General features: G+C 41.9%; 1 protein-coding gene across 1 annotated transcript; it reads right to left on the bottom strand.

Annotated features, from left to right (window-relative positions):
* Nucleotides 1-839: 839 nt before the first annotated feature.
* LOC114700768 (zinc finger protein 25) lies at nucleotides 840-24319 on the bottom strand. Its single transcript, XM_028880531.2, has 6 exons — nucleotides 24147-24319; nucleotides 22116-22219; nucleotides 7059-7185; nucleotides 6360-6455; nucleotides 4447-4501; nucleotides 840-3981 (listed from the first exon to the last, which is right to left on the bottom strand). The coding sequence occupies exons 2-6, from the start codon at nucleotides 22128-22130 to the stop codon at nucleotides 2916-2918; spliced, it is 1359 nt and encodes a 452-aa protein (XP_028736364.1). The 5' UTR covers nucleotides 22131-22219; nucleotides 24147-24319; the 3' UTR covers nucleotides 840-2915.
* Nucleotides 24320-25304: the final 985 nt, after the last annotated feature.

The raw sequence follows: 25304 nt of genomic DNA, 5'->3' as shown, positions 1-25304 counted from the left end.
AAAGTCTACCCCCAGGTGTTATTTTTAATTAAAATTGTTTGAAATTTTGATACATATATATAACATACCTTTATTATATATATTCCCACTCCCTTCCTCCAACTCACCCTGCTACCTCCTAATACGTCTCCCTCCAAACTTTTTTATTATTTTAGACAATAATCTGTTGAATCTAATTAATGCTGTCCATGTGCAGATGGGTGTAGGGACATCCCCTGAGACATGGACAAACTACCAGTGGCTACCCCCTCAAAAGAAAAGTGACTTTTACTTTAAAATTCTGGACATTTTGGGGCTTTATTTTTGCTATATAACTTCAAGACCTAGATATAGGCAGGGTGATAATATAACTTGAACAATACTGCTTTTCATTCATGAGGTTACACTTGAGGAAGCTCTTCTTATAAATCAGAATCAACAGTCAGCATAGATGCTAATAAACTCCTGAGTGCCAGATACCCCAGACCATCCCTGTGAAGCAAGAGACTAGTCATCCAACAAAAACATGATTCACAGCTTCCTTCATGTTTCAGTTCTACATACTCAAAACTTAATGGATTAAATTAATATTTTACTTCCTTGTGCATAAACCGAGCTATTTCTTCCATGGGCCCTGGCACTGGCTAGAGTCTGTCATTCAGCTGGCTTCATCCAGCCAGTGGTGGGATGAGGAAATCTCATACACACAAATATATACACATATGCTAATTGTAATAAATTATATAGATGGCATGTTATCACGAGATAGTTAGAAAATTATAAATGATATAAGAAAAACTTGTCATTGACTTGGAAGAAAATAGATGAATATCATGGGAAATGATCAATTGAAAATTCAATTCAATTTAATTGAGGCAATGTTTATTTCATATATTTATTACACTCCAAGAAATTTGTTTTAATGTAACAATTCAGTAAGTAAAAAAACACATTTCTTTGGGAAAAATAATTCTAAGCCTAGGCTTTTTCCACATATAAATACAATACACAAAATAAATATACTGCACAGAAATCACCCACCCATATACTGCTGCATCATGTTTGGTAAACAGAACATTTATAAGATTGGGCTCAGGACCGGCTGCAGTGTATGCAGTTCTGAGTAACGGAGACCTATGTGGTAAAGTGCTGGGTCATCAATGTCTTAGGCTCTCTTAGCCATGTGGTCTGCCTCTATTACATAGCTCTGCTAGCACAATGTGAGGGTTGCCACAGGCACAATATAAGCAACTGGGTTTGGATTAGTGTTCTCAAAGTGCTTTATGTATAGACACTGGAATTTGGTTTCATACAACCTCCATGTGTCACAAAATACTTAATTTTTGCAATAATTGAGTAATATAAAACTAATCTCACATAACAGGCTACAAAAATGGGCTGTGAATCTGGCAGATGGACTGTGGTTCACCAGCCTCTGGCCTTGCCTACTCAGGATCTGCTCCTGAGCCACCATGGGTAGATACACAACCAAATCAAATCAAGGCACTAACAGCAATAAGGTGGGAGCTAAGTAGTGGCTTGCCAACCTTTTTACTGTATGATTTAGGAAATACGAATTAATGAGAATAATATCTAATGTTGAGTTTTTATGTTTTACAGACACTGTTCTAAGTGCTTTAAAATATTAACCTATTTTGACCTCAAGGCAATTCTAGGATGCTGCTCTCATTGCTCTCACAGTAAGGGAAGCTGAGGCACAGTGAAGCTGCATGGCATGCCCATGCTTGGTCTGGGGCAAGGTAGCAGGAGCCTAGAATCTCACTTTTAGTCACTGGCCATGGTGCCTCTGCTACCCAGAAAAGGGAGGAAAAATCATGAGGTATTTTTCATACAAAATACAAACACAGATACCACTGCTACACAACATCTACAGTAAGATAAGTAAATACTGCTGCTTTAGAGGCTGTTCAGATTGCTACAAATGCATCTCCAACCCAAAGTTCAGCTGATTAGAATATAGCTGAACCAATTACAAAATGATTTAAGTTTCTTCTGAAGGGTTCATTTATAACAATGTCTGAACCCATTTGTAAGTGCCAGGAAGTAGATGAAAAGATACACTATGCTTTTAAATTATACACCAACATATGTTATAGTAACAACACTGTCAATGGAAATCACTGTTGATGTGCAAGTGTCCTCGCACATTACAGCTATTGAGTTTAGGCACAATGACAGATGAGTCCCACGTGCAAATCACATACTTACAAATATTTTGTAGATACCCATGTACATACCTACATCCTACACATCAAAAACACTTCTTTGTTTAATGGTGTTTCCTGATTATTTTTGCTCTTTAAATAGCTTGATATATGTGATATTTGATGGTTTCTGGTTTTGTTGTTTGTTTATTTAGGAAGTAAAATCAATGTTGGGACTGGCAACATGACTTAAAGTGTGACTGTTGCCTTCAGTATAAATTCTTATAATTTTTGTTAAAAATATTTCAGATAATGCTTCCATAGGTATGATTAAAGTATTAATATAGCCAACTTTCAGTGATGGATGTGTTCTTGATAAACTTCCATATCTGTTGCAGTCTGTGTACTAAGTCCCCTCAATCTTTTTAAGATGAGTGCCTCTGTGTGAAGAGACTTGTGAGTGCTGGGATACCCACGGGAGGTCCTCACTGTGTCCTCTGGATGGTAGTGCTAGATGCTACTACAGAAACTTCTGGACATTCACTTACTGGATTTCTGCCCCATTTTATCTTTCTGCCACCTGATATTTATAAAAGTTAGCCATATTATAAAGTTCTTCCTAATAACATCATATAATTTCCTTCTGTGTATGTGCTGATAATCCTATAAGAAAAAAAATAGCTGACAATTTTTTTCTCGATACTTAGAAGTTTCTCCTTCTGTGTGTATTACATCAGAAGGATGAATTATGGCAGGGATTCTGAACTCATGCTATTTGCTAGTTTTCCCCTTCTTGGCATGTGCCTTCTGATGTGTGGTGAGCTGTGACTTCTGGATGAAATTTACCCCACACTCCTTGCACTCATAGGGTTTCTCCCCTGTATGCTTTCTCTGATGTATGACAAAATGTGACTTCTGAGAGAAGGATTTCCCACATATCTCACAGTCATAGGGCTTCTCCCCTGTGTGAGTCCTTTCATGTAATCTGAGGACTGAGTTCACAGAGAAAGATTTGCCACACTCTGTACATTCATAGGGCTTCTCCCCTGTATGTTTTCTCTCATGTTTGGTGAGGTCTGATTTATAGTAAAAGTTTTTTCCACACTTACTACATTCAAAAGGTTTCTCCCCAGTATGAGTTCGCTGGTGCACAGTGAGGGCTGACTTCTGGTAGAAGCAGTTTCCACATTCCTTACATTTATAGGGTTTCTCTCCTGTGTGAGTTCTCTGGTGTGTTTTGAGGTGTGAATTCCTAGAGAAGAGTTTCCCACATTCCTTACATTTATAGGGTTTCTCCCCTGTGTGTGTTCTCTGATGGACGGTGAGGTGTGACTTTTGAGAAAAGAATTTCCCACATTCCTTACACTCAAAAGGTTTCTCCCCTGTGTGTGTCTTCTGATGCACCAGGAGGTATGCCTTCACGTAGAAGAACTTCCCACACTCCTTACACTCAAAAGGTTTCTCCCCTGTGTGTGTTTTCTGATGTTCTGTGAGGTGTGGCTTCTGGTAGAATGATTTCTCACACTGGCTACATTCATAGGGTTTCTCCCCTGCGTGGATTCTCAGATGTCTAGTGAGGGATGACAGGTGGTAGAAAATTTTGTTGCATTCTTTACATGGGTAGGTTTTATCTCTGGTATGAACTTTCTGATGGATTGTGAGGTCTTCATTTTTATAGAAAGATTGCCCGCATTTGTCACATTTGTAGGACTTCTTGGTATGTGTTTCCTGGTGCACAATGAGGGAAGACTTCTGGCAGAAGGACTTTCCACACTCACTACAGTCGTAGCTTTCATGTTGGGTAGGAGTTTTCCGACGTCTGCTGAGCTCTCCTTTCCTAGAGAGAGAGTTCCGAATTCATTAATAGGACTTACAAAGCTTTTTGGTGCTGTACATTCTCTGAATAACTTTGATGATGATTTTGATCATCCTGTTTGTCAGGTTCATAGGGCTTCTCCACTGTGAGCACTGAGCTACACTGTGACTTAATACTGTACTGAATGAGGCTTCTCCTGAAGTCTCAGGGTTTCTTAGTGGCCAGACTGTACTTTTAGTAATGAAGCCTTCCTTACTGCATAGTTCAGAAGAAGGAAAAGGTAACTACAAAGTTTGACTCTCTTGATCCTAAATCATGTCCCTCAGGAAGGCATATTTGTTTGGGTCACATTCTTTGGGATTCACTCCAGTGCTAGTTTAACCACATTTCATATTAATTAACAATTTCTCTCCCACTTCCAGCATTTCAAACAAGACTATTCTTCCTCACAGAGCTTCTATCCTACACATTAATTCTTGAACTTGCCTTGCATTTCCAGCCTGGTGTTTGGCTCTGGGGTCAGGAACATTCCGTCTTCTGTCTACAAAGGAATCAAGATTTTAACACCATTATGGTCAAAGGCTGATCTTAGTCTCCAGGCAAGTCTGTCAAGATGAAAGCACTCTCAAGTGAAATTTTCCTCTATACCATTAGTGACCGTTTTCATTGTTATTCTAGAGGGTTTTGAGGGGGGAATCATCTAAATCTGTGGGCATGTGTTGATTATATTAATTGATGTGGGAAGAAGCAGTGTAAAAGTGAGAGACACTGCCTGCTGGGTTCAGGTCTTGAACTGTGTAAGAATAGAGAAATCCAGAAGAGCGAGCCATAGACATGCACACTGCATTCACTCTCTCCCAACACCGATATTTCCTGGGTATAGTTGCCCACTATTACTTCTTATTCAACTTACTGTTCACTGTCTTTAATAAGATAACAGCATTCTTTGATTCCATGTTCCTAATCAGCAACATATTTTTTTCTGATCCATATTCTTTCTTTTTTGTTTTCATGTTCACCTCCAGGTTTTTAGAGTTACGCTGTCAGAACGTCAGAGGTGTTTGGGCTTATAATCAGGTTCCTCCAGCACCTGCTGAGTGATTTTCAGTCTTTATTAGACTTTTTTTAAAAAAAGATTTACTTATTTTGTGTCCACTGGTGTTTTGCCTGCATGTGTGTCTGTACGAGGGTGTCAGATCTTCTGAAACTGGAGCCCACAGGCAGTTGTGAGCTGCCATGTGGGGCCTGAGAATTGAACTTGGGTCCTTTGGAAGAGCAGTCAGTGCTCTTAACCACTGAGCCATCTCTCCAGCCCCTAGACTTCTGTTTTTGACATAAGAATGTCCTAGTTTCACTTCTGCTTCAGTCATAAAGTGACACGGCAGAAGCACTTGCAGGGGGACAGGGTTTATTCCATTTACAGTTCAGGGTTGGAGTCCATCACCACAGGGAAGTCAAGGCAGAAACCTGAAGCAGCTAGTGATATCCATAGTCAAAGCAGAGAGTAATTGAATGGAGGAACTAATGGACTCACATATAGATCTTCACACCTACAAACATAGATTACTGTTTAATAGTATTCCTAGCAGATGTCTGAAACCACAGGTAGTCTTCGACTATACATCCTATGGCTTTCCCCTAATTTCCTACAATATACTTTCTTCCTCATTAGTAAAAAGAAGTACCTTAAGGTTTCATTTTGGCATAGCTGAATTTCCAGGATTGCTGCTCTTGTGCTTTGCAACTGTTAATCAGTAAAATAAGAATCATTTGAGCATAAGCAGTATGGTCCTTCCATAATTGATCTGAAACCAAGATGGCTACCACGTGACTAATGCAAGCAACACACAGTGTGGCTACAGTGGAGAAAAAGATTTTTCATGTTAGTGATGAAGAGCAAGGCTACCCAAGAATTCACCAGGCTGCTCAGAATGGCATGTGGTTTAAGTTTTATGAACTAGTGATTTCTGGAATTTTCCATGTAATATCTTCAGACTGCAGTTGACCATGAATAACAGAACCACAAATGAAATTGCAAGTGGACTAGCATTATTGTAGCTAGTAGACCACAAACTTGTATTATACTTCATCTGTCTAGAGCAATCTGGATATCAACAATAAAGTGAATTTCTCAGAGTATCAATCTCCTTGTGTTTTGAGGAATATCCCTGTTGCTTAGGCATTTGCTTTCCATATATTGTCTTAATTTTCACCTGAACAAGAGGACCTAGAATTTCCATGGAGAGAAGAGAAATTGGTATGACTTAGGATTCAAACATATGTAGACAGTATCTTTAATCATTTCTGGAACTATAGCAAACTTTAGAGAGACTATCGCAAAGGGCATTCTTGACAAGTATTTCAAAGGGTCACATGCAACATGATTTTTTCAAACGCACCAGCACGGTTCCGATTTGGAAGTTCTTTTTCTAATATCCATGGCTCTTTTCCTTGCTTCAACTTGGAGATCACACTGCGCTTAACCACACGATAACCTATTAAAGATAAAGGATATGGCATCGATTCCTTGGAAGTGAGATACAGTTTCGGGAAAACACCTGTGCTTCACAGATTCATTCTTTAAATGAAGAGGTAGGATACACATATTTTTTCAGGAATTCCCAAACCAATTAACTTTGAATCATGAAACAAAGTATCACCTGACTTTACAGAGACTGTGGGAGCCCGTTCTGGGGTTCCTCGTGGCTTTACCCAGCAGGTCCGAATAGAGGATGATTAGGACCACAGGCCTGAGTGCAGGTGTCTGAGATGGTCTGCACTTGGCTGTGCTGGGGGAGGAGGTCTTTTGCTCCACCCCCTTGGCATCTCTTTAAAAACCCTGGGCCAGAGACAGTCGGGGCCCGTTGGAATAGGTTCCAGGCCCTCTCGAGGCTATCCTTTATTTTCTATCTGTTTGTCTCCGCAAGATTCTCCGCTATAAATCCTTCTATCTAATATTTCCTGCTGATCGCACTCAAGAAAACTCTGGGAAGCTGTGGGGGTGGTGGGTAAACGCCCCACAAGAGACCTTACATGTTCCAGCAGACTGGAGAAGAAATGGAAAAGACTGGAGTTTCAGATGAGGAAAACTGTCTTACCCACAGCGACCAGGTGTCTGTAGTTCTCCAGCATGACATTCTTGTAAAGGGCTTTCTGTGCGGGGGTCAGTAACTTCCATTCTGCCTTGGTGAACTCCACAGTGACATCCCTTAATGTCACGGGTCCCTGAAACAACAATTCCAGTTCAGCCTGAAGTGACCCCAGGAGAAAGGCACAAAGGTGTATAGCAACAGCAGCATGCTTGCTTAGCATTCCTAAGGTCCTGAGTTCAACCCCAGGACAAAAGAGAAAAGAAGAAAAGGCTAGGACATTAAACTGGCTCTGAGTGGCCTGTTACAGTCACTCTGGATAGTATGATAGCACACATGGAGGCCAGAGGCTGAAACTGTGTCTTTTGCTCTATTATCCACCCTGTGGTAGTTTGATAAGTGCTGGCATTTGAATATGTGGTCCCCAGTTGGTGGTACTGCTTAGGGAGGACTAGGAGGTGTAGCCTTGCGGGAGGAGGTGTGTCACTGGGGTTCGGCTTCAAGGGTCATGGGCACATGTGTCCAACTTGTTTTTGTTTTACTTGGGGTTTTTGTTTTTGTGAGACAGGGTTTCTCACTTGGGCCTGAGGTTCACTGCACATGGCTCCCAGTTGGTGTTGCTGCTTGGGGAGGTTTCAGTGGTGTGGTACTCTGAAGGATGCACAGCTTCACCTACTTCCATTTCACACTCTGTTTCACGCTTGGGTTTGATGATGGGAACTCTCAGCATCCTGCTCCAGCCACCATGCATGCTGCTTGCTTACATGCTTCTCCACCATCATGGACTCTTAATTCCTCTATAGCCATACGCCCAAATAAACTCTTTCTTCCACAGGTTGCTTTTGGTCATAGTGCTTTATCACAGGAACAGAAAAGTTACTAATGTACCCAGCTTTTGATGTGGGTGCTGGGGATCAAATTTAACTTCTCATATATGCCTGGCAAGTGCTGTACTGACTAAACTATCTCCCTAGCTTCTAGGAATTTATTTTATTCATGATCAAATCACAATACAAGTTGATTTTATTATGATGAGGTAAGAGAATGTTGCTCAAGTGTTGGTTCAAAATTCTGTTCGTCGGTTAGCAAAGTTATACATTCCTAGAAACCCTTCAGAAGGTGGCCGTGGGGTGTATAAGAAAGCCAACTGAGCAAGCCAGGAAGAACAAGGCAGGAAGCTGTGTTCTCCCGCGGCCTCTGCCGTGGTCCCTGTGCTGATGTCCCTCAATGCTGGACTGTGCATGGAAATGTAAGCCAAACAAACCCTTTCCTCCTCAAGTTTGCTTTGGCCAGTGTCTTTACCACGGCCATAGAAAATAAGCTAAGCCATTGGCTTACAATGTTTATCCACGTGTATGTGAGTATGAGTGCGGGTGTAGGTCTCGAAGCCAGAAAAGAGACTAAGTGAGGGAGAGAAAGTGTTTAGAAGGGGAGAGACTGGGACACACACCCTGAGAGCAGGAAGGAAGCTGTGGGGATGGGTGGAGTGGTGCATGCTGGGAGGTCATAGGGGACGGGGGAGAACGACAGTGGTGGGATCAACTGAACAATTTTTGCTTGAAAATGACAAAATGAAACCTAATACTGCATATACTTTTCAAACATTTAAAAACAAGGAACAGAATTCACTTGAGAAAATCCACATTAGGTTTGAGCAGGCCAAATACAGAGTCTGTAGAGCTGACCGGGTCTGAGCACAGCAAAGCTGGCTCAGTACTCTAGTGTCTGTGTAACGCATTACCTGTTACTACAGACTCAGACAGAAAAGTGACACCATCATCTCAAAAGATCCCAGCACTCGGCAGGCAGAGGTAGGAGGATCTCTGTGTGTTCAAGGCCAGTCTGGTCTACAGAGTGAGATCCAGGACAAGAACCAAAACTACACAGAGAAACCCTGTCTCAAAAAAACAAAAAGAAGAAGAAGAGGAGGAGGAGGAAGAAGAAATAACCTCAACTCATAATTTAAAACCTTATACAAAAATCAACTCAAGATAGAGCTAAACAAAAAAAGGTAAATCTAGGGCCTAGAGAGATGGCTCCACAGTTAAGGGCACTGGATCCTCTTCCAGAGGTTCTGGGTTCAATTCCCAGCACCCACATGGCAGCTCACAACAATCTAAAACTTTAGTCCCATGGGATCCAATGCCATCTTCTGGTGTGCAGACATACATGTAGATAAAACACTCTTATACAATAAAATAAATAAATAAATCTTTTAAAAATGCACATCTATACTTTTTCATTTCTTGAATGTAGTTTAGTAACTTAAACATAAATTTATTTAACTAAACTTGGACAGAACTTTGTTTCAGCTAGGTGGGAGATACTCATTGAGATGATGTGGACTCCATCAAAGAGGTGGATGGACTTTCAGTTTGTTTTTTTTTTTTAACTTAAGCTTTAATTACTGAAATTACAGGCTTGCATAAAAAGTTGTAGCAATAATTTTTAGAATTTTTGCTATGTTTTGTACATATGTATATGATTAGTATGTTAAAATTTAATTCCTAATGTGATAGCATACTAAGGTCAGGCCATTAGGAACTCATGAGCTATGAGGGCACAGCCCTCATGGGTGTGACTGTGGATCTAATTAACAGTGAGGGGCAAGCTCGCTCTCTCTTCTGCTCTACCCCATGGGAGGACCAGCTGCCAGGAAAGATACAGCATCCCCAACAAATGTGCTGCACCTTGATTCTGAGATTCTTAGCTACCAAAACAGTGAGGAAGTCAGTTTCTGTTCTGTGTAAGTTAAGCTGTTTCAGGTCTTTTGTTCCAACATCACAAACAGACCTAAGACAATTCGTATGTATGTGCCACTCAGTTTGTTTCCCCTGATGTGATGTTTTTAAAACATGGCAAAATTCCCAAAACTAGAAACATTTAACATGAACTAAATTCCATTTTACCTTAATGCCCCCCGTCCCCCATACATCAAAAAGGAGCAAGATTATGACGGCTAAGACAGTTTTGAAAAGGAAAAGATTCATGCTATCTGGTTTCAAGTTTTCAGTTTGTCACATCTACCACAGTCTTTCCTTGATTTTCAGTTGTTTAACTTTTACTTAGTTTTGAGATGTTGAAGAGGAACAAGGAACCTTGCACATGCTATGGAAGCACCGATTAGTGCCACAGCCCCTTTCTTGACGATAACAATTCTGACGAGTACCAGTCAGAACTGCATTAGTTACTTTGCTGTGATTAAAATATCTGAAAAAAGAAACTCAAAGAAGGGAGAGTTTACTGTGGTTCAATGTTTAAGGGTGTGCAGTGTGGTGATATATTGTTTACCCTAATAAAGCCTGCCTGAGGATCAGAGGAGAGACCCAGCCACTAAATTAGATATAGAGGTCAGGCCGTGGTAGAACACACCTATCACTCAGGAGGCAGAGATCCGTCTGGATCTCTGTGAGTTCAAGGCCACACTGGACTACAGGAGAGAAACAGAGCCAGACATGGTGACACACACCTTTAATCCCAGGAAGTAATACAGCAGAGAAAGGTATATAAGGCCTGAGGACCAGGAACTGGCTCTCTTTAGGCTGAGGATTTCATAGAGGTAAGAACTAGTGGCTGGCTGCTCTGCCTCCCTGATCTTTCAGCTTTCACCCTGACATCTGGCTCTGGGCCTTTTATTATAAGACCCTTTAAGACTTGTGTTACAGCACGGTCTATCATGGCAGCAAGGTCACAGCAGCAGGAGCTTGGGCAGCTGCTCCCACTGTCTGATGCCCAGACTCAGAGCACAATGAAAGCTCATCTTCACTCTCTTGTTTGCGTGCTGCCCAAGGCCGCAGCCCACGGGTGGTACCACGCACAGTTACGATTGGTCTTCCCACTGGCATGAGCCTGATCTTAAAGTCCTTCACAGACATGAGGAGAGGCACGTTTCCATGGTAGTTATAAATCCCACCAAGTTGACAATATTAAACCTCACAATTTCACCCCCTATGAACTTGACATTCAAACGTATCATCTTAAATGACATAAAACTCATAACCATCCACACCTCGTGATCTTAGAATGCAAAATGCATCCAGTCCCAACAATATTCAAAAGTTCAGTCTCCCTTGAGACTCAAGATAATCCTGTGAGACCTTCCAACACCAAAAAAAAGAGTACATACTTCCAACATACAGGTACAGGTTCCTGTCTCAGAATGTGGGGAGGAAGGTATAGCAAAGAAAGAGATGGAAGCAAGACAGAAACCTAGGAGGGAAAACACCGAATCCTTCAGCTCCATGTCCAGGTCGCAGGATGCATGATGGACTCCGATGGCCCCCGACGGCTTGGGTAGTCCTGCCCTTCCAGCTCTGCTGCCTGAAGTACACATAAACTCTCTCTTGAGTTGGCTCCAACACATATTTAGAGTTTTTCTCAGCAGACATCCCACAGCCCTAGCATCTCCAGCATCCTGGGGTCTCCATTATAACCTGAGCTTCATCTTCATAGCTTCATGGGCTTAGAGATGAATGCCCCTCATCACATTCTCACAGCAGAGACACAGTAGCACTGGTGATGCTTACTTTACTCATTTGAGAATGTCTGCCGGTTTTTTCCTTTGTAGATATTTTTCTTTATCATACGCTGTTGCTTAAAAACAAACCAAAGTCTAGTCTAGTCTTCTCAAGAGGGGAGGAAATATGTTCCATCTTCTAGAGGGGACAGTATCCATATATATTATTTGGACTGTTTTATGAAGAAGAATGAGCTCTTCTCATCTGCTTATTCAATAATTTATATTAAATGGCCTCATACACTTATTTTACGCTTTCAATTAAAATCAAACATTATGGTATTTTTAAATTTTTTTTTATTTTATGTGCATTGGTGTTTTGCCTGTACATATGTCTGTGTAAGGGTGTTGGATCCTCTGGAACTTGAGTTACAGACAGTTGTGAGCTGCCATGTTAGGTGCTGGGAAATTGAACCTGGGTCCATCTGGAAGAGCAGTGGTGCTATAAACTGCTGAGCCATTTTTCCAGCCCTGCATTATAGTCTTTTTAGTGCTAACACTGTTCCAGCTTTTCCAATGAGGAGCTGTTCAGGTTTGCCCCCATAGCCATTTGCTCCAGTTATTCGGTTACATCATTTCCATACTTTCTGACAATATGGGATCATCCGAGCTTATTTAATGTATACCTTGCCTCAGTATTAGAATCAATGAAGTCTCCAAAGAGTTTTAGTTACTTTTATGCAAAAAATGACTCAGAAGCTGGGTGTGGTGGTGCATGCCTTTAATCCCAGCACTCAGGAGGCAGAGGCAGGTAGATCCCGGTCTATGCTATACAATGAGACTCTGTCTTTAAAATACCAAACAAAAAACAAAAACAAAAAAAAATTCTCACACAACACAACAACTACTCTGTATGCACTTCTATAACTCTTAATTCAGAAATTTCAGAAGAAAACGACAATGATGGTGAGGATATGGAGAACTGGATCCCACGCATTGTTAACTGGGCTGTAAAAGGATACAGCCACCATGGAAAGCTGTTGGGCAGTTCCTCAGAAAATTAATTTAGTAATAAACTCAGTTCACCAACTGTAACTTTGGTAGTATCCTTACTTAAGCTGTCTTTGGTTCCTTTCCTGGAGTGAGTAGACATTTGCCTGTGTGCCCTCATGTCACACAACAAAATGATATGATTCTATACATAAAAGCCCTAAAATACTACCAAAAACTTTCACAACTGATAAATGCATTCATCAAAGTATCAGAATGCAAAATTAAGACACAAAAATCTTATATACAAATGACCAGCATACTGAGAAAGAGATCAGGGAAACAATTTCATTCCCCATAGCCTTACAAAAAAATATCTCAGAATAAATCTCAATAAGGTAGTAAAGATTTGTATGATAAAAACACTAGCACACTGAAGAAAGGACTTGAAGAAGACACCAGGAGACGGGAAGACATCCCATACTCAGGGATTGACAGGATTAATATTGGGAAAATGGCCACCCTGACAAAAGTAACTGACAGACTCGATGCAGTCTCGATCAAAATTCCTACACAATTATTCACAAAAAATTAAAGAGTAATCCCAAATTTCACTTGGAAACAAACAAACAAACAAATCCCAGGATGCCAAAACAACCCTGAACAGTAAAAGAACTTGTATAGGTATCATCATTCCTGATTTTAAGTTATACTACAGAGTTATAGTCACCAAAACAGCATGGCACTGGCATAAAAACAGACCTGCTGATCAGTGGAATAGAACTTGAGGACCCAAATATAAGTCCGTACACCTAGCATCACCTAATTTTTGACAAAGGAGCTAAAAATATAGAGAAAAGACAGCACCTTCAACAAATGGTGCTGATCTAATAGGTAAGAGTGAAACAAGATTCTTATTTTCTCACCCTGCACAAAACTCAACTCCGAATGGACCAAGGACCCCATTGTGAGACCTAAATCTTATTAAAGAGAAAGTATGAAATAAGCTTCACTTTATAGGCACAGGAAAATATTTTCTCCACAGGACTCTGGTAGCACAAACATTAATACTAACAAATGACAAATGGGGCCACGGTAAACTCAAACACTTCTTAAGGCAAAGGACATGCCATCCAAGTAAAGAGGCAGCCAGGGAGTGAGAAAAAGCCTTTACCAGCTGTGCATCTGACAGGGGATTAGTGTATACAAAGAACAGCACACACACACACACACACACACACACACACACACACACACACACACAAAACCCCCTAAATACCAAGGAAACAAAAAATTTGATATTAAAAACAGGGCACAGAATTAAAAAGAATTCTCAAAAGATGAAATACAAATGACTGAGAAATACTTATTTTTTTTTAATGTTCATCATTCTTATATTTTTGCTTGTGAGCCTAGCCTTTAACAGCTGAGCTATCCCTCCAGCCCAATGTTCATCATTCTTAGCCATCAGGGAAATACAAATTAAAATGACTTTGAGATGTCATCTTGTCCCAGTCAGAATGGGTAAGATCAAAGAAACAAATGACAATAAATACTGCCTGGATATGTGGAAAGGGGGCCATTCATTCACTGCTGGTGGGAGTAAGGACTGAAGTATCCATTATGGAAATCAGCATGGAGGTGCATCAAAAAGCTGGAACTAGCTCTACCATGTGCTCCAGCTATGCCATTCCTGGGCATACAACCAAAGGATTCTGTCTTACTATAGAGATACTTGCTCATTCATGCTCACTGCTGTTGTATTCACAATAGCCAGCAAATGGAAACAGCTGGATGTCCATCATATGATGAACAGAAAATGAAAACGTGGCACATATACACAATGGAATATTATTCAGCTGCAAAAAAAAAAAGAAATTTGAAGATAAATAAATAGAGCTGGAAATAACCATTCCAAGTGAAGTAACCTACACCAAAAGGGGCAAATGTCACACTTTTTTTTTCTCATAATGTGCAGGTTAGCTCTGACTCCTTAGATATGTGCTCGAATCCCGATAGAAAATAGGAAACTAGTAAGAGGCCACGTGGTGGTTGGAGAGAAGGGGATAGAACACAAGTGGAATGAAGGAACAAAGAGGAATAATGGAACAGGAGGAGTCAAGTTGGGTGGCGAACAGGAGGGCAGGGTAGAGGATGGCATATGGAGAGAGAGAACATACACTAAATGCCTTTGAAAAGCAATATGTAACTACTGCAGACGCTTCCTAAAATATATGCATATAAATCATATATGAAAGGAGTTTAAATGTTGTCATTCTGCATTAGGTCCAATACCTCTCCCAGATACACTGGGCTATCGAATAATAATCCTAGTACCAGGCTTTTTGTCCACTGTGGTCAGTGGAGTCCCACAGACAACCCAAATATGACAGGCTACTGCCATGACTCCTAGTTCCCCACAGAACTTGATGGTAAGACCCTATTGCTGAAGGTCTCATAATCTTGAGTCATAAGACATGGATAAATCAAGCTGGTACCAATGCAGAAGCTACACCCCTACTGGCTAGCTTCCATAGAGCTGGAAGGTTCTATGTACAATGAAAACTCACCAGCCATCTGACTGAGCCCCAGTAATGACTGTCCTGGCAAGATATGCCAACTGGTACAGTAGCAGCACAGATGCTATGGGGGAACCAACTAGCTTCAAGGCCTGCTTCTCAGTAAGAAACTACCCCTAAGTTTTTATCACTGAACCCACAGATTAAGGAATCTCTCAACCCTCATCAGAGAAGCTTCTTTTTGTAGTCCATGGTGATTAACACAAACTCATAATAGGAGACTGCAGCATGCTCAGACCTAATCGGACAGGTCTTTCACATCCTTTTCTCCCAAGTCGCAGGGATCAGGGGAGAGACTGTAGTGCCAGAGGCAGTGGATAAAAATTACAATTAAAGGGTGTTTTCCAGATGCACTGGGACAACACATGAATTCACAGTAGTTATGACAGCATGCACAAGACCCGTGCAAACTCACGACAGATGAAATTCCAAAATGGGGAGGGGAGGGGAGTATGAAGCCACACTCCTAGCTGAGGCGCTACTGACAGCTGACAGCTGCTGGGAAAGGAAGAAGAGGTTCTTTTGGCACAGGTGTTTGAGTCAGTTTCTTTGTGTAGCCCTGACTGTCCTGGATCTCGCTCTGTAGACCAGGCTGGCCTTGAACTCACAGAGATCTGCCTGCCTCTGCTTCCCGAGTGCTGGTATTAAAGGTGTGTGCCACCACTGAAGAACATTTTTTTTTAAAAGATGTGGCTCCTTATAGGGAATCAGCTCCAGTGGAAGGTGACATATATCAAAGTATATTGGACTTAATTTTTTTAAATGAGGATACAAAATTGGGTGGGCAGGGAAGTGCAGGTGGATCTGGGAGGAGTTGGGGACTAGGAGTGAATCTGATCAAAATGTATTGCATAAAATTCTCAAGGAATTTTTAAAAATATTTTTGAAATGTTAAGATACAATAAATTGAAGGCTCTGACAAGCTCCCTGACACACTCAGACTTCTATCTCAAAGTAACTTTAACTCCATTCACCTCATAAGGAAATCCAGAGACTCAGGGTCACTCTTCGCAACCAAATTACACAGTAACAAACAGCACCAAACGGCAGCAACATCCATGATACCTACATCCTAAGAGCCTGTGTTTCTCCATTAAATGGGCATTTAAGGTGACCTATACTATAGCTAGCCAAGATTAAAAAGTATATTAAAATACCCATAGTTTGCTAATGAGTAGATAATATTACAAAACAATTCCCACTGCAATCCCCTTCCTTTTCTGATGATAAAATAAGACAGTAAGACTTCAATCAACACATCATGAAGATACTTGCACGTCAGTGTTTACTGTAGCACTATTCATAACAGCTATGTTATAAAACTAACCCATGTCCAACAACAGAAAATGGATAAAGAAAATGTGGCATATACTGCTGTGGATATCGTTCTGTATAAATTAAATGCTGATTGGCCAGTAGCCAGGCAGGAAGTATAGGTGGGACAAGCAGAGAAGAAAATTCTGGGAAGTGGAAGGTGGAGGAGAGATGCTGCCAGCCGCTGCCAGGAGAAGATGTTAAGATACGGGTAAGCCACAAGCCATGTGGCAACTTAAGGATTAATAGAAATGGGTTAATTTAAGATAGAAGAACTAGATAGCAAGAAGCCTGACACAGCCATACAGTGTGTAAGCAATATAAGTTTCTGTGTGTTTACTTGGTTGGGTTTGAGCAGCTGTGGGACTGGTGGGTGAGAGAGATTTGTCCTGACCGTGTGGGCCAGGCAGGACTGGAGAAAACTCCAGCTACAGTATACACACAAAGGAATTTCTGCCCTAAGGCAGAAAGAAGTCACAGTGTTTTGCAGGTAAATAGATGCAACAGCAGATAATCACATTAACTGAGTCGAGCCATTCTCAGAGTGACAGATATAGGATGCTTTTGCTCATTTTGAGGGTCCTAAATTATATAGATACACAAAGTCACACATGTATATATGACACAAAAATAAAAGTGACACTGATAGAGACAGAGGGGGTTAATGTAATGGGAGGGGAAAGGGATGCTGGAGATGTGAATAGAAATACGGAGTCATTCTGTAACCAGGGTTCCATTATATGCTTGTATGAAAACTTAAGACAATGCTCGCAGTGTTTCCCAATATAATTGAAGATGTTTATCATTGTTATTGGCTTTTTTTAATTAAAAATTTCCACACAGTACATTTTGATCATATTGTTTCCCGTCTTCTAACTTCTCCTCGATCCTTCTCACCTCCTATCCATCCAACTTCATGTTCGCTCTCTCCTCAAATGAAAATCAAAACAAAGCAAAAACAAAACCAATATGACAGAAAAACATACCAAAACAAAACAAAAAATCATACAAAAACCTTGGCTTGGAATCAGTTTTGTGTTGGTCATGGGGCCTGCCCTGGAGTGCGGACAGTATACCCAGCAGGTGTCAAGTGCACACAGCTTCTTGGTTAGGGGTGGGACTTTGAGTCCATTTCCTTTCTCAGGGCTGGCACTTTGCTTTTCTTCTTCTTGTTTGAACTTATGTAGTGCAGTCACGGTTTCTGTGAGTTCATACATCAACTCTGTCCCAGAGAGGGAGCTAGAGGTGGCATGGCCTGACTGCTAGGAGCACAGCTAACGGGTGTGTAACGTAACAAGGCCATACTGTGTTCTTGATCATTTTAAGTTTAGGTACAATGTTCCTGTTACATGTCACAAGCAAATGGTATGTGAGAAGCAGCGGGGCGCGGGCGGGGGGAGGGGGGTGTCAGGTCCAGGTCATGGTGGTCGATTTGATCCAGCGATTGCTTTGATGACTTTACTAACTAATTATTTCTCCTGAAGACTGCATCCCTGCCTACTGAGTCTTATCTGTATCAGATCTTAAGAATGAGTCTCTGCCATCACGAGACATCAAGCAATAGTTGTCCTCTGCATGCACAGAATGTGATGCTTAACCAACAAGGAGAACTATGATCTAAAGCGCCCAGAAAAAGGGCCGCACCCATGTTAAAGATTCCATCGACTGAATGATTACATCTTCTGTAGTTATGGAGTCCTAGGACATCACTAATCCAAAGCCAAATTACCTTGGCCTATCTTAAGCATTCCCAATAGCCATTCATCTCTCACTTTGTGTGTGACCTAACATTTCCCTGGTTAAAACTCCCTTTTGGGCCGGGCGGTGGTGGCGCACGCCTTTAATCCCAGCACTCGGGAGGCAGAGGCAGGCGGATCTCTGTGAGTTCAAGGCCAGCCTGGGCTACCAAGTGAGTTCCAGGAAAGGCGCAAAGCTACGCAGAGAAACCCTGTCTCGAAAAACCACAAAAAAAAAAAAAAAAAAAAAAAAAAAAAACCTCCCTTTTGGAACATATAAACAGACCCCCAGCTTCCATCAATCAATGACCAACAATGTCATCAGGTAGTGTTTGAGGCCTACACCAGCCCTGTTTCACTGTCCTCTGCCTTCCTGAGACTTTCACTAATGTATTTTTAGGGGACTTGATTTATAACTTTCTTCTGCTATTACAAAAACTTCATTAAATTGTTACCAACTTGGAACGTGGTGTATGAGATAACCAGAGTCTGTGTTCCTGAGCCACAGTCGGTCATATTTTGCTCTAAAATAAACTATCATTCCTTCTGACTTGAGTGCTGTGGTTTTGCAATGACATTCTTGATTTCCAACTAGTTCCCTCTTATGAAACTCGGGAGTCTCCTTAATTATCACCTTTGAGAACAACATTCTTTAATAAACACATGGTCTGCTTTTCACTTCTATGCTTCCAAATTGCTTGACTACACTGCTGAACACAACTCAGAAATGCTAGTCAAATGCTGATACATTTTTGCATTTATTTTTAAAACCATATTTGTTAATATCATCAGAGACCTGGTCAGAAAATTCCTCAGGTAGTCACATTCAATTCATTAGGAAGGTCATACGTTTTCCCAAATCCTAATTCTCACATTAATCGAATTTTAAAATTGGCAAAAAAAGAAACAAAAATACTAACGGTTCTTTTCCTGGAAGTGACAGACTCATTTCATAAAAAAAAAAAAAAAAAAAAAAAAAAAATAAAAATAAAAAGTTTGTTTCTGGGCTTGGAGTGGCCCACACCTTTAATCCTAGTACTTCCAGGGCAGAGGCAGGAGGATCTCTGTGAGTTCTAGTCAAGCTAAAGCCACAGAGTGAGACTCTGTTAATTCTGAATAACCAGTTTTTCTGCCAGTTCTTTCAAATATAAAAGATATTCCAAGATATTTGCATAAAAATCACACAAGTGCTTGTCCTAGGGTACCAATGGCCACAGTTCAGGCTCAGTAGAAGGATCTTATGTGAACATCCCATTCCATCACACAATACATTACAAAGATGTGCACTTAACGGTCACAGGCTAACATAATTAATAATTTCTAGAGTAGCATTAAGGATGAATGTGGTACTCAACTATGTTCATAGCAACATTATTCGTAATAGCCAGAACCTGAAAACAACCTAGATGCCCCTCAACTGAAGAATGGATAAAGAAAATGTGGTACATATACATAATGGAATACTACTCGGCAGAGAAAAACAATGATATCATGAGGTTTGCAGGCAAATGGATGGAACTAGAAAATATCCTGAGTGAGGTAACCCAGACTCATAAGGACAAACATGGTATGTACTCACTCATAAGTGGGTACTAGATGTAAAGCAAAGGATAACCAGACTGCTATCCACAGCTCCAGGGAGGTTAGCTAGTAAGGAAGACCCTAGGAAGATCACCCAGAAAAGGAGAAATAGATGAGATCTACATGAGTAAACTGGGGGTGAGGTGGGGTAATGGAGGGCAAGAGATGGGGGATGAGAACATAGGGGAACAGAGGTTTGAGCTGGAACAGGGACAGAGTGGGAGAGCAAGGAAAGAGATACCATGATAAATGAAGACACCATGGGAATAGGGAGAAACAGAGTGCTAGGGAGGTCTCCAGGAATCCACAGGGATGACCCCACCATAGACTACTGGCAATAGTCGAGAGGGTGCCTGAACTGTCCTACTCTGGTGATCGGATGGCTGAATAACCTAACTGTCATGATAGAGCCCTCATCCAGTGACTGATGGAAACAGATGCAGAGATCCATAGCCAGGTCCCAGGCCGAGCTCCAGGAGTCCAGTCGATGAGAGAGAGGAGGGATTCTATGAGCAAGGGACATCGGGGCCATGATGGGAAAAAGTACAGAGACAACTAGCCAAACTAGTGGAAACACATAACTGTGGACCAATAGCTGAGGAGCCCCCATGGAACTGGACTATGGATAGGAGAGACAGTTGTTTAGCTTAAACTGTATAGGGGGCCCCCAGCCAGTGGGACCGGGATCTGTCCTTGGTGCATGAGCTGACTTTTTGGAGCCTGGGGCCTATGGTGAGACACTTTGCGCAGCCTTGGTACAGGGAGGAGGGGCCTGGACCTGCCTCAACTGAATATACCTGGCTCTGCTGACTCCCCATGGGAGACCTTGCTTTGGAGGAGGTGGGAATGGGAGGTGGGTTGAGGGTGAAGGCTGGGAGGTAGGAGGAGGGAGGACAGGGGAATCTGTGGTTGGTATGTAAAGTGAATCGAAAATCTCTTAATAAACAACAACAACAAAAGGATGAATGTGAATGTAGAGTATGACCAGGAATCAGGAAATGTGAACCACTATTACAAGTGTGTACTCATTATCTCTTAATCATAAAAAAGTAAGTTTTTGCCATTCTTTGCAAAAATCCAATGATAATAAATTTGGTGTCACTGTCACCATTTTTTTTGCAAGCTCTTCACTTTCATGCTACGTTGAAAGTTAAATATGAATCAATCAGCTTATATCTTTAAAGCAGTTCTCAACCTGAGGGTTGTGACCCCTTTGGGGGTATCAAACAACCTTTCACAGGGGTCGCCTAAGACCATTGGAAAATACAGATATTTACAATATGATTCACAACAGTAGCAAAATTACAGCTATAACATAGCAACAGAAATAATTTTATGGTTGGGGGTCACCATAACATGAGGAACTGAATTAAAGGGTCACAGAGTTAGGAAGGTTGAGAACCAGTGCTTGAAAGGATTGTTCTTAGAGGGGCTGGAGAGATGGCTCAGAGGTTAAGAGCATTGACTGTTCTTCAAGAGGTCCTGAGTTCAATTCCTAGCAACCACATGGTGGCTCACAACCATCTACAATAAAATCTGATGCCCTCTTCTAGAATGAAGGCAAACATGCAGACAGAATATTGTATACCTAATAAATAAAATAAAATTAAAAAGAAGAATTGTTCTTAGTTTGGAGCAGAATGTTGACTTACTGTGACACAAATGTTTTATGAAGTGTATCTAAGATGAAATTTCAGCAAGGAAATAAAAAATAACTTCACTCCCTCATGATACATTTAATTTAATATGTATACACTGTATAATAATATGTACCAAAAATGTACAGCAATGCATTTCATATGTCAACATAACTCACAACTCTGCTACTCAACTGGTTCACTCTTTCCTCAGCTGCTCCCTATCATCATTCTCACTGTTTAAAGTCATGTAGGACAGTCATCAATCTATCACAGCTTTCACACCATCAGTACAAAGACATTTTGCTCATTAATACTATGACCTTTGACATTACCGAATCCCTTGAAAGGGTCTGAGGGCAGCTGGGACTCTGCAGACCACACTTTAAGAGCAACTGTGTTATTTAACCCTGAAGGTGATTTTAAACCAGTCATACTTTCTAATTTAATACAGAGACTCTCTTTCCTTTTTTAGATTTATTTATTTTATTATTTTATGTGTATGAGTGCTTTGCCTACAGGTATGTATGTATGTGCACCAAGTAAATGTCTGGTACCCGTGGAGAATAGAAGAGGGTATTAATCCTCCAGGACTGAAGTTACAGATGGTTTTGAGACACCACGTGGGTGCTGGGAATCAAACCTGGGTCCTCTGCAAGAGCAACAAGTGCTCTTAACCACTGACTCAATTCTCCAACCCCAGAGATCTCTTTCTAGAAACCTCACTGAACATATGTGTGCACACACAGAGTTAGACAAATTAAGTTACTCACCTTGAACTTGTTCATTTTCTGTTGTGTTTTTAGAAAGGGTTTCTACCCTTTAAAGCTGGGAGAGTGAAGTCATAAGAAACCTTGTCACCACAGCTCCAGGTCTCCTGTGAGAAATTTGCATACAACATTTTAGTACTATCTACGGAGAAGCTTTTTGATCCAAATAAATTACTACGATGAAGTAATACTCAACCTACCTATTGATAGTTCTAACATAATCTCAATGAGCCTGAGACATTTTTCTTTTACTAAATCTAAACATTTCAACTGTCTGTTTGAAAAGCATGTGTCTGCTTACCAACTAACACAAAAGTCAGTAAACACTGAATAACAGATTAATTTCAAAGGGGTATAACATACACAAACTGAGAACCTTACGTGTTTACATTGGAGATAACATTTTTTCTGTCAATACTACAACTCCCCAAAAGTTAGAAAGTCATTTCAAAGCCAGGCGGTGGTGGCGCATGCCTTTAATCCCAGCACTCGGGAGGCAGAGGCAGGTGAATCTCTGTGAGTTCGAGGCTAGCCTGGGTCTACAAAGCGAGTTCCAGGAAAGGCGCAAAGCTACACAGAGAAACCCTGTCACAGAAAACCAAAAAAAAAAAAAAATCATTTCAAAGCTTTCAAACATGACACATATCTTCTCCCTAAATTACATTGTCTCAAAGCAAAAAGAAACTAAAACACTTTTTCAAGAACCTTACATATGATACATTTTCACTTACATATGATACATTTTGACTTTGGTTCTGTTGCACAGCCTGCAGCTAACACAGGGACTTGGTTTCAATGCTCTTATCTTTAAAGTGAACGGAACTAGATAACAGTGAACAACCCTTCACCACGCCTTTAGTCAAGTCTTGACAGCAACCCAACAAATTGAGATCCCTGTAATTGACTATCTTCTCAAAACAGCTAAATCTGGGGTAAAATATAATTAAGTCTTCATGAACTTTGGCATCACTCCCAAGTCTAGTTTTGAAACAAGTCTACCCCAAAAAATAGCGATTTGAAGCGAGATGTGGTGATGCACACCTTTAATGCAACACCCCCGCCCCCGCCGCAATGGAAAGGCTGAGGCAGGAGGATAGCAAGATCAAGGTCAGCTTAAGCTACACGGTGAGAGCTAGACCAGCTTGTAATACATAGTGAGACTTTTTTTTTTTTAAAGTTACTGATTAGTTTGACAACAGTTTTAGTACCATATTCCCTAAACATGCATATTGTGTATACAGTTAAAGAAAGCAAATGTTCGAATTCAGCCAGCAGGGTGCTTACAAAATGCCTACTAAGTAAGTGTAGGGTAAAAGGCAGTAAGGCCAGATACAAATGAGCCAATCATCAGCATTAGGTAATCGCCTTCACAACAGAGAACATGTATGAACTACGGTTTTCATCTTTTAAAGAAACAAATCTGTCTCTCCTAGTAGACTTGGTGGCACACACCTGTAAACCCAGCATTCAACACCAGGCTCAACAGCTCCAAACTAGTCTGGAGCTACATGACCAGACTGTGCACCCCTCCCCCTACCCAATTTGTCTCATTTTTATTCCCTTTGAGGATGCTTACGACATTCAGCTTCTCCGTGACATTTAATACTGGAAGGTATTTTAAAAAGTAATACTATTCTTCCAAATAACTGCTCAACAGTCTAACAAAGGCTGGTTGAGGGAATGTAGGGAGAGCCTTAATTAATCGTTCACACTAAGGGATCCAGAGGAGGCTCAGTAATTTTTAGAAAAAGAAGACTTCAGGTATGATCACGTATGCTTCATTGCTATGTTCTCAGCCGCAGCGCAGAAAGCAGACGCAGACAGGACTGCCAGGGACAGGCGGCAACCACCGAGTAGAACAATAGCGGATTAGGGCCACCCGCAGGCACTGGGTAAACCAAACAGCCCCTGGGAACGCGACTGCAGGGCCGAGATGAAAGGACCCAGCCCGGGTGATCGAGAAGCATCCGGCGCTGCTGCTTCCCGGGCACTCTGCACGACTGCCCTGCTCGGTGCGCCCAGGGCGAGCCTCACCTCGGTGACAGCGGTGTCAGGGAGTCCCGCGGCCTCCGCTGCAGACGCTCGCTCGGGGGGTGGCTGAGAAGCGGGCGGACGCCGACGTGGCGGGCCGACGAGGGAGCGGCCAGTGGGCGCCACGTCACCCGGGCGGCGGCTCAGACCAGCCTCCTCGCCGCTGCCCTCTCCTCCCCTTCCCTCCCCTCTGCGGCCCGCCCCGCGCCCCTCCCCTCCCACCGTCTCCCCGCTGGGTCCAGCGCTCGCCGGCCCGCCTGCTCGCTCGCCCGCTCGCCCGCCCGCCCGCCGCGCCCGTTGCTCTCCGAGGCCCCCAGGCCGGGGGACGCTGCAGTGCTCGGTTACCTCCCCCCCCCCCAATTTCCCCTAGGCGAAGGGCAAAACTTCCGCGGGTGACATGCGCCGAACAGCCCTCCGCGGCGAACTACGCTTTCCAGAAGCCTCCGCGACGACTCCATTTTTGATCACGTTCTGAAGTTTCGCCTCACTGATGGGGGCTGCACCGCTTCCCTGCGGGCCTGGACTTTAAGGGGATGCTTGAGCTAGCAATGGGCACCCTGGGCGGGAAGACAGAGGCTGACCGAGCTTGGGCAGTGTGTATTAGGGGAGTAGCTTAAGTACTTGGGACCGAGTGCGATTGTACACCCAAAGATCTCACAGTTTTGTCCTAGGGTTGCTAGCTTTCAAAACTATGTAAATACGAAGCGTGAGAAACTAAAAAAAAAGTTGTGTGTGTGTGTGTGTAGTATATATAAATAAAAAGAGCAGACACCAAGTAAAGTGCCATACATGTTAATACCCAAAGAATTGTAAAGCCTTATCCTACTAATACAGATATCATCACCATCTCACTAAAAGTGATATACTGAATATATCAAACAACTTGTGTATGTCCCTGTCGATAACTTCAGTTTGCAATGTACTAACTTCAGAAATATGGAAATATTAAATCTTTCATAAGAAAATTACAATTAATACACATAAAATGTATACATTATATGCATGTATGGTGCCAGAGCTTTTAGGATCAGAGGCTGATCCCCAGCAGCCCTAAGAAACTCCCCCACGGGTCCTCAAAGGGCCAACTTAAGAAACAGTGGCAGTGCCAGGCAGCAGTGTGCCTTTAATCCAAGCACAGAGGCGGATCTCTGAGTTCGAGGC

This window comes from Peromyscus leucopus, chromosome 3 (assembly GCF_004664715.2).
Source record: "Peromyscus leucopus breed LL Stock chromosome 3, UCI_PerLeu_2.1, whole genome shotgun sequence".
NCBI classification, from domain to species: domain Eukaryota; kingdom Metazoa; phylum Chordata; class Mammalia; order Rodentia; family Cricetidae; genus Peromyscus; species Peromyscus leucopus.
This window is presented reverse-complemented; position numbering and strand designations above follow the sequence as displayed.